The 10,480-nt window shown below is 42.3% G+C and overlaps 1 protein-coding gene across 1 annotated transcript; it reads left to right on the top strand.

Annotated features, from left to right (window-relative positions):
- The first annotated feature begins 3,245 nt into the window (after positions 1-3,245).
- Positions 3,246-7,028, top strand: LOC144708312 (putative transcriptional regulator tpeD). Its single transcript, XM_078581556.1, has 3 exons — positions 3,246-3,318; positions 5,305-5,470; positions 5,525-7,028. The coding sequence occupies exons 1-3, from the start codon at positions 3,246-3,248 to the stop codon at positions 7,026-7,028; spliced, it is 1,743 nt and encodes a 580-aa protein (XP_078437682.1).
- Positions 7,029-10,480: the final 3,452 nt, after the last annotated feature.

Here is a 10,480-nt window from a genome sequence, read left to right as displayed (position 1 = left end):
TCATCATACTCTCACGATTCATGATATATTATATATTTTATTTCAATCTACCGTATCATCACATCAGATTGTCATAAGGAATAGAATTGATATGTCCATTGTATATATGCCTCCTTATAGCATGTTATTAGAATCTGACCAGTCTGATTTAAATTCTGCAAACAAATTAAGGATCTGATTCTCATTCAAGTTTAAGGTGTTCAGATTAACTTCTAAATGTGATCAGATTGTAGAAATGTATAACATATCATAAATATAATTTTTATTCAAATCATACACTCATAACTGCTTATGAGTAGCTTGATACACTCGTGATTGCAATGATTTTTACTCAATGATAAAATATGTTTAAAATGTTATCACATTATGATGTTGGTGGCCTATGATATAATGTTCTTCGAATTGATATACTATGTACTCACTTTGTTACGAGTGTTAAAAATATGGTTGGATTTGTGTCAGCCTTCTTACCCATTATTGGACTTTGATTGGCATGTGATCACATTCTGGCAATGGATTCAAAATCAAATGCTTGATTCTGATCAGAATGGCATCGGCCACCAACCTAAATTCTCATAAGTTACCAAAATAATTATGATGGCCTTCTATTAGCATGATTCTTAGTCTTTATGATAACTTCCTCTGAGAGGGTTATGTTATAATCATATATTATGTATAAAAAATCATGTTTGACTCATAATCTGGTCATATTGTTGTGTATTTTGGATTCACACCCGCCATCTTATAATACACCCTCTTCTAACCCAGTATAGTCATCGAATCAAAGTTGTATGCCCCCTAAGTATGAGTTAAGAAACATAAATAGTATTTAATGAAGAATTGAGAATCCGATCAAAGTATGATCCCCTAGACATATCAGTTCTCAAAGTCTTGTTAGACCATGGAAGGAGATTGTTCATGATCTGAAAAGCATTATTCTATATTATGTCTAGAATTTGATAATAGTGAAAGCAGTTTGTAATCACATATTGTAATCATGACCATGATTCCGTAAATTATCTGATATCTTAGTTGATCATATTTTTATATCTGATCATTGTAAGGTTTTTTAATATGATAACCACGAAATTAAACTCTGAAGATGGATGATGTATAAAACATCAGTGGTGGCACACACAACCACGCACCTTCACAAGACGTGGCACCACTGCCACATGAGACATCCCGTGTCATGACACGTTGCCATCGTAAACTTTGGAACAGGGATTTGAGTGTCATTTAAAACAAGATTTTATTTGTTTACTCTTATTTAAATTTTCTATTCCCTTCAAGGCCTATTAAAAGGCGAATGTTGTACTGAACTATTTGGTGATTTTTATATGGAATAGAAGTTTTCTTCTAAATAAGTTGCCCTAGTCTCTTCTCCACTGCCGCCACCGTCGCTTGCCGCTGTTGAGAGGATATGGTTTAAAATAAAGGTCGGAACTTCATAAGGACCAGGGGTGTTATCATTAATCTGATATTATATTATTGTCAGCTCTTGATAATGGGTAAAATATAAGTGGGCCAAATGGCGATCAATGTATTAATAATAACTTTTTAAAATCTGATTAGGATCAGATATAGATGGCTTGTTCGCTATTTTTCATCAAATTTTAATTTTAAGGTGCTTTAGTCTTATTAAAAAGTTATAAAAATGTATAAAGGGTTGTTTGTCTGATTTTGATCACTTAGTAGAATCTCATCAGATATTACATTGCATTGTAAGCAAAATCAGATGTTTGATTTGTAATCAGTGATAACAGTCTGAATTAATTATGGCCATCACTGATGACAGATCGAAATTCAGCTAATTTTAAGGTGATGAGCTGGTTTTTGATAACACATGAACTTGACTGATAATAGATTACATTTTGATAACTATCAAACTTTTGATAAATCACCGATAATCAGAGTCTGATGAAATGTTATTTTCATCCATCATAAGAATCTGAGCACATTATTGTAACAGGTAATATGTTGATGAATAAGAAGAGCATTTTACGGCTAATAACTTTTCAGAATCTAGATTTGATGTGGGATATTAATTTAAGCTACCCTCAACCATATCTAAAATATCCTGTCTGGAATCTGGCGATCACAGTTTTTGGGTATTATTAACTAAATTAGACATTCTTATCATATTTAACATGTAATTTCCACAATTAAAATTTTAAATAAATAATTTTATAAGTGACAAATATATTCTCACAAATTTAATCATGATGCTCGACAACTAGCGGAAAAGACGATTGTGGGGATGGATAGGACAACGACGGGTGGAGGATACAAGACAAGTTTGGATGGATGGAATAAACACACCACATAATCCACACGATCTAATTCAAAACTTAAAACAGATGAAATACTGGTGGTGCAGCCCCGTTCCTCGTCAAGGGTGGGAGTACTGTCTTCAACCACCGTGACTATGCCGAAGCACCAAATCCAAAACTCGAATTCACGTCGTGGGAAATCTCACGAGAGGAAGAATTTTAGTGGACGGACGGAGAAAATTCAAATCAAATCTGATGGCAGTGGAAGAATCTTCGTGGAACACTAGACGAAGAACACGTCGACACCAAAGAGTTTAGGAATACCTCTGCTTTGGGGAGCGTGAAGAGGTTGCGGGTAATTCTGATCCTAACGAGACTTGGCGTTTCGGGCATTGTATGGCCCATTTGAGGATAGATCTGGGCGTTCCGGGCGTTGAACGGCCTTGGCGTGGAGCGTGATGGAGGAGCGAAGCACACACCAATGGGGACGGGTGCGCGTGAGCACTGGCGCGATTGGCACGCGCGGGCGGGCCTGGGGCGAGCAGCCATGGGCTGCCCTAGGGAGGCCTTGGGTGGCCTGGGGCGGGCGGCCTTGAGCTGTCCTGGGGCGGCCTTGGGTGGCCCTGGGTGGGCAGCGTGGGGCGGCATTGGGCGGCTTGGGGCAGCCATGGACTGTCCTGGGGCGGGTAGCCTTGGGCGGCCTGGGGCGGGTGGCCTTGGGCGGCTTGGGGGGCCTTTGGCAGCCTGGGGTGGGTGGCCTTGGGCTGCCCTGGGGCGGCCTTGGGCGGCCTGGGGTGGCCCTGGGCGGCCTGGGGTGGGCGGCCTGGGGCGGGCGGCGTTGGGCGGCCTGAGGCGGCCTTGGGCTGCCCTTGGGTGGCCTTGGGTGGCCTGGGGCGAGCGGCCTTGGGCTGTCCTGGGGCGGCCTTGGGCGGCCCTGGGCGGGCAGCCTAGGGCTGTCCTAGGTGAGCGGCGATGGCGAGAAGGAGCAGAAGATACCCAGTGGCGCGAGGTGGCGACGGCAGCAGTGACGGTGATGGCGACGGAGGTAGAGATAGGGAGGCTAGGGTTGGGGCAAGTACTCCAAGAAGAGAAAGATAACTCAATTCTTGAAATGAACTTGCCTAACTGTTTCTTGAAACAATGGCCTATACATGTACTTCCGGATCGTCCCGGACGAGGACGGTGGACGAGGACGAGACGAGCTTCGTCCTCGTGACTGTCCTGTGAGTCCCCCGGGACGAAGGACGGGACGATAGCTCGTCCGGATCATCCCGTCCCGCATACCCTGGGACGATGTTTTGATCCGTCCCAGGGTCGTCGGACGAAATTTCGTCCCATGGGACGAAATTAAATCGAAAAATACTTGAATAGTTGAATATGGCTCGCGCTTGCCGGCCCTGCCCTAGACTGTGAAATCGCAATATCGCATCGGCGAATGGCGGGTCTCTCTGCTTTGCGAAACATCAATAGGCATAACAGATCATGCATTACATGGATGTAACAGGGGTAAGGTTTCTCACAGGTGAGAATTATGCAGAAAAAATATCATCGGAGAGAGAAAATAAATATAAAGAAGACTAGTGACAACATGATACAAATCCCCAACATGAGAAAGCACATGAATGACCTTATAGTAAATTTAGATTATTTATAAATATTATTTTTATTAGTTTTTTTGGTGCACCTAATTGTTTGCATGCAAAAAAAAGCACAATTCCTTCCTGAAAAATGTGAGCTGGACTCTTATCTCTCACTCTGTCTCTCAACGTATATGTATATATTATGTTTACCATTCTGTAGATTCTTATCTCACACTCTCTCTATGTACATGTATAAATATTTAAAGGTTTGGAATTCCTTAAATCTATACCTTCATTTTTTATGTTTACACTTAGTATCAGAAGCCTGGGATTGACAGGGGTCTCATCAAAGAGAACATCTAGTGCACCACTGTTGTACCACTATTGTTGCCGCTCCATTTATAATTACCATCACTGTCATTGTTATCTTTGTTTGATTACCTAGTATTCTAGGAACCCCCACCCATATCCATCTATATCTGGTTTCTTGCAATTCATACCTAAGTTGGTTCATTTGCCATCTGCTTACTTACACACAAATGTCTCCATCATCCATTTTAGTTTTCACCCGTGGGAACTTCCCGGTTTGACATTAATTTCATCTAATATTGGATAGAAACTGTCGCGCTCGCCATGCATCATGCATTCATCAAGGGCCATGAATTCTGAATTCGTGTAATTTTATTCTTCAGGTCCCTTTTTCGGGACCCTGATCACGAATTTAGAAGTTTTTACTCACTCTAATTTCCCTTTCCATGAAATTTATCACATGATGTTAAAATTTCAGTTTTACGACGTATTCTTTTCTCATAGATAAGTTCATTGTGATTGAAAAATGCAATCTTTTCTCTTCAACGCAGTCAAGATTAGGATTTAAAATTTCGTTGAGAAGTATTTTATTGTGATTAGGATTTAAAATTTGGCATCAAGATTCTTCAAAATAGTGCACTGAAATCTAGATTTAAAATTGTGATTAGGATTTTTTTGTGATTAGGATTTAAAATTGGTTATATCAATTTTTGTGATAGCTTGCTTCGAAATGTATTTATTGTGATTGGAAATGTATTTATTGTGATCGACTTTTTTAAACTTTGATTGCAAGCTTAAATAGGGCATTAAGAGTCATCGCAGTTGGAACTAAAATCTAGAGCGAGAAAGTAAGTCAAGTCGGTTGATTTAAATTTGTATGATAGGCAGTTTAAAAAACTTTAACACTTTAGTTATAAATTTTGATCAGGCTTAAGAATCATAGAATTGTAGCAATTAGTTCTAGAAAGAGAAAGTGAAAAAATCTGTTTGTGAAATTTCAGTGGTATCTAGTTTTTGTAATTTTTTTTGGTGATTAGGAATTCAAATTACGCATCTGGAGTCTTCGACCTAAGCTTGAAGAATCTAACAAACGAAAGTAATATGTATTGTTTATAAATGTGGTGTGCTTGTTTATGCTATAGATATGGAATCCACATCTGTTACCACTCCGAAGTCAACAGCTGGAGCCACGACGTCTGAGTCTGAGGAGTGCGACGTGGTGGAGATTGATGACAACGTGTCATCTCGAAGTGGTAGGCGCAAGCGGTCTAAAGTTATAGACCATTTTATAGAACTCAGCCCGGACGAGTATCAGTGTACGTTGTGTCTAGCGTAAAACCCCGATCATAAGGTCATTATCAGGCGGAATAAGAATAACAGCACGAACGTGTTCTGGAGACATATAGAGAAGGCGCATCGCAAAATTCACGATCAACTGAAGGGCGTCCACAAGAATCAGAAGAGGCTGTTCGAGTATGACTTCCTTTCAGCGAAGCTTTACTTATGTGGCATCTCCACGGAGCGCACGAAGGAAGAGTTTGTCCGATTCATCTGCGACAATGATCTTCCGTGGCGACTTGTGAAGAAGAAGTCATTCAGAAGATTATGGTACTACGGGACACAGTCGGTTGGCGACGTCCCTGGCCCTGATGCGGTGAAAGCAACGGCGACTGCCATGTATACAGAAGTCCGAATAAAGTTAGTAGAGATGTTCGCTGGAATTCATAGCGTCTCACTAACAATGGACGCGTGGACGTCAGGAAACAACCTCTCCTTTCTAGGGTTAACCGCCCACTGGATCGACAGCGATTGGAAGCTGTGCGATCTACTACTTGCAATCCGACGGATCAGGGGGCCTCATTGCACCACAAACCTGGCGAAACTCGTTGTGGAGGTTGCATATGAGTATGGGATAGAGTCGAAGCTCTGTGCCATTACGACGGACAACGCGTCTAACAACAAAACTATGATGGCGTCGATTGTAACTCAGCTGCGTTCCGTAAATCCAGATTTCACTATGGATAGGCATGTACCGTGCATAGCACATTTTCTGAACCTTGTAGTCCAATCCGGACTGAGGATCATACGTAACCCTGAAGCACCAGAAGTTGGCACAATACGTGTTCGAGATCTTCGGCCATATGCTGCGTTGCGGACGAATGAACTCATCGACTCGCAAGGTGATAAATTCAGTTCACCGACTTATGCACCCTTGGGAGTAGCCATCTCACGTGTCAGAGCGATCGTCAACGCCATTCAGGGGTCCACACAGAGGCTGGAGAAATATGTAGATATGTGCAAGATGTTTGAACTTCATGACGCGAACAAGATAAAAGTGGACTGCCCGACACGATGGAACTCCACATTCAAGATGTTAGAGCGTGCTCTTGCAAAGAAGGACGTGCTAGACCATATGGCGGTCAGGTTTCTTGCCACACCATGTAAGGACTACGCACTATGTCAAGAAGACTGGGAATTAATAGAGGAATATATCGGTATCTTGGGGCCAATTTCTGCGGATTCCGACTACATATGTTCGGCAAAGAGATTGCCAATCACTGACGTGACGTCGTTGATCTCAGACCTCAGGGGCCAACTAGAACATGCTATGGCTTATGCCGGGTCTACCTTGGACGACGAGCGGAGGGAGGCGTTGCGCTCCGCCTGCTCTGCAATGTATAATAAGTTGATGCAATATGCAGATGTCATTTGGGCCAACAAGACTGTGGCGATCGCGGGAACCCTGGATCCATTCTCGAAGATAGAGGTCGTGCATCCGTCGTTTCGTGAAGGCGTGCTTTCATTCATCGGAATTCTTCTCGACAGTGCGGGTACAACGAGCACAACTGGGTGTGATTCAGAGTAGGATGAGGGAGCTGGAAGACACCGTCTGAGTCAGTTCGCGTCCAGCAAGCGACAGTATATTCGTCTGGGCAAGTCTCAACGCCCACGTGCATCACCTCGGCAAGAGCTGGAGAAGTACCTAAATATCCCGTGCAGTGAAGAGGAAGACAGTCCACTATGCTGGTGGAAAGACGTTGGAACTCGGTACTTCCCGAATTTGACAAAAATTGCGTCCCAATTTCTGGCCGTAAGCCCAACAAGTGCACCAGTAGAGCGGCTATTTTCCATTGGTCGGGGCATCACCACGTACCGCAGAGGTCACCTAGATGCAGACAGCATAGAGACATTGATGATGCTCCGTGCATGGTTCCGCCGCACAGAGCAGCACTTGTCTGACTCAGAGGACGACCTTGACGATTACGACAGCTCTACGGTGAGTTACATGACATTTTCTGTTCTACCATATTTTTTTCCTAACTTGCTCCTTGCAATGTGATTGGCTGACAGCGTAACGACGGTAAAAGAGGAAGGTGGCACACCGCTTTAGGTCCCTCTCCATTTACAGTAGGTCAGTCTTCTAAACCGGCTTGCTTCTTCTTCGTCTTCGTCTAGTCCTTATTTCTTACTTTCCTCTGCCTCCTTTCTTATAAGTTATCTCTCACTCTAAATGACTCTCTTTTATCATTTATATCTGTCTCTCTTCGATATCTGTTTCCATCTCTTTCTACGTAGCTTCCCATCTCTCTAAATCTCTTGTTATCCATGCATATCTCTACTAACCTCCATCTCTAACTCTTTGTGTCCGTTCCTCTTATTTTTCCTTCCTCTACCGTAATTTCTGCCTTCTTTTTCTTCCTCTGCTTCACATCCTTTTCGTCTAATTTTTTTCGTCTCCTTATTCTTCTTATTTTTTGTTACTTTATTCTTCTCCGCGTTCTTCTTCTAATTTTCATCTTCTCCTTATTCTTCTTCTTCTTTTCTGGTATTTTCTTCATCTCCTCTTTCTTCATTGTTTTCTGTTATTTTCTTCTGCTCCTTATTCCTCTACTTTTCCTCTAGTTCTTCTCCTCCGTTTTCCTCTAATTTTCTTCTTCTTCTTCGTCTCCCTTTTCCTCTACTTTTTCTCCTGTTCCTCTCCTCCCTGTTCCTCTAATTTTCCTCTTCTTCGTCGTCTCCCTTTTCCGCTAATTTTCATCTTCTTATTCATCTCCCTTTTCCTCTAATTTTCCTCTTCTTCTTCCTCTTCATTTTCTTCTAATTTTCCTCTACTTCTTCCTCTTCGTTTTCTTCTAATTTTCCTCTTCTTCTTCTTCGTCTCCTTTTCCTCTACTTTTCCTCTTGTTCTTCTCCTTTGTTTTCTTCTAATTTTCCTCTTCCTCTTCGTCTCCCTCTTCCTCTAATTTTCCTCCTCTTATTCGTCTCCCTTTTCCTCTAATTTTCCTCCTCTTATTTGTCTCCATTTTCAATCTCCGGTTTAATACTTAGCCTCCCCAACATCTGATTTGTTCTTCTACTACTACTACTATCACCGCTACTTCTACTCTGATTTAATTCTTCAATCTCTGATTTCTTCTTCTACTACTTTTAATTCTACAATCTATGATTTCTTCTTCTACTCGTTTTAGTTGTTCAATAGCTGATTTCTTCTTCCACTCATTTTAGTTGTTCAATAGCTAATTTCTTGTTCTACTACTACTAATTCTTAAATCTCTGATTTCTTCTTCTTCGTCTCCCTTACTTGTATTACCTGCAGGGTTTTCAACTAAACGGCGACTGCTTTTGCGCAAGGGCGATGGATGGGGGCACGACGTCCGCCTCAACCTTCGTCCCAATTCCTCAACAACGATTTCATTTTCTCTTTCACCCACGCTTTTCTGGACCTTGTTGTTCCAACATTTAATCTTTTTTTATGTGGGGAAAACTTTGGAAGTTGACGTGAGTTTTGGTTTCTTATTTATCTAAATCTTTTTTTGGAGTTGAAGTTCAATGCCAGCTTCAGGTAAATGAAATAGTAAATAGAAGAATGTAAATTACTTTTAACATAATAAATTAATACTAAAAATGAGCTGATGAGCACAATTTGATGATAATCAACCCATTACCCATATTCCTGTTCAATCTCCACGACATTCTCCCAGGAGGTAAAAAATTTCTTTTATCATAAATTAATAAATAACACAATTTATTAATAATCAGACTATCTATTCAAGAAAAAAAAGTAATACAATTTTTCGTGGGAAAAAAAGAGGAAAAAATTCGTCCATTTCGACCGTCCACCGTCCGAAAATACCGGACGAACAAAATTATCATCCAATGGGACGAATTTTTGTCTCGTCCGGGGTTATCTGGACGAAACTTCGTCCTCGATTCATCCAGGGACGCTGGACGAGATGAAAACTTCATCCCAGGACGAAGTCTTCGTTTCGTCCGCGTCCTGGAAGTATACCTATACATATAGGTCTTGGAGGAAAGAGAAAATACGATTACTAAAAATAAAGATGAGGGACGTGGTTTGTGTCACGTCAAGGGGCAGTTGTTGATCAGCATTTGGCGACGTCTCATGATGCATGAAGGGACGTGCGTGCGTGGAGACGTGCATGACGCTGGTGTGTTGACTTGGTCAATGATGGTGGCGGCATGTCCAGAGCGGAAGCGTTGACTTTGGTTGACGGTGGTGACGCGTCTAGTGTTGATGCGTTGGCGTCGTCACCACCAATTCCCCCGGGGTGCAAACAACTCGACTCCATTGAGTAGGGGGCAGAAGACTCCAGCGGGGTCACTAAGTAGGGGTGCAGGCAAGCCAAGTCCTCTTCCTTGATCCACGTGTTGTCCGTCGACGATTTGCCCTACCAATGAACAAGAAACTTCCGCACCATCCCTCCTTTGGTGAAGGTGATTACTTTGTCCAGTATAGCCTCGATGTTCTCTTGCCAATCAGAAGGTAGTGATGGGGGAGTGGACAAGTCAAACTCACTCACCGGAAAGTTCGAGGGTAGAAAAGGGTCCTTAGATGAAAGAGGTGGGGCTTTAAACGTAACTAAATCTGAAATATTGAAAGTGGTGCTTATCCCCCACGTGGAGGGTATGTCGACGGCATAGGCATTTTCCCCTACTCGTTTGAGGATTGGGAACGGCCCGGCACTACGAGCATGAAGCTTAGTAGCCCGCTTGGAAGAGAATCTCTCCGGCCTAACCCTCATCATCACCATGTCACCTTCTTTAAATTCACGAAAATGACGGTGTAAATCTGTGGTTTGTTTATATGAGGTGTTGCTATTTATGATGCGTGTATGAATTTCATCATGTAGACTTCTAATATGACTTGTGAACTCATGACCATCGTCTGAGACTCTAGCATGCGGTAACATGGGTATAAGGTCAGTGGGTTTACGAGGTGGATGACCATGTACTATCTCAAATGGACTCATGCCAGTGGTACGGTTGACCGACGCGTTATAGGCAAACTCGGCACGC

Source organism: Wolffia australiana, chromosome 10, assembly GCF_029677425.1.
Source record: "Wolffia australiana isolate 7733 chromosome 10, ASM2967742v1".
Classification (NCBI taxonomy): domain Eukaryota; kingdom Viridiplantae; phylum Streptophyta; class Magnoliopsida; order Alismatales; family Araceae; genus Wolffia; species Wolffia australiana.
The sequence above is the reverse complement of the archived record's forward strand: the minus strand, read 5'-3'. Positions and strand labels throughout refer to the sequence as shown.

Bases quoted from the DNA above. Each gene is read 5' to 3' on its own strand.
- LOC144708312 (XM_078581556.1), top strand. From the start codon at position 3,246: ATGGCGAGAAGGAGCAGAAGATACCCAGTGGCGCGAGGTGGCGACGGC. The intron at 3,319-5,304 runs GTAGAGATAGGG...TTTATGCTATAG, and splicing joins TGACGGTGATGGCGACGGAG to ATATGGAATCCACATCTGTT. The intron at 5,471-5,524 runs GTATCAGTGTAC...GGTCATTATCAG, and splicing joins ATAGAACTCAGCCCGGACGA to GCGGAATAAGAATAACAGCA.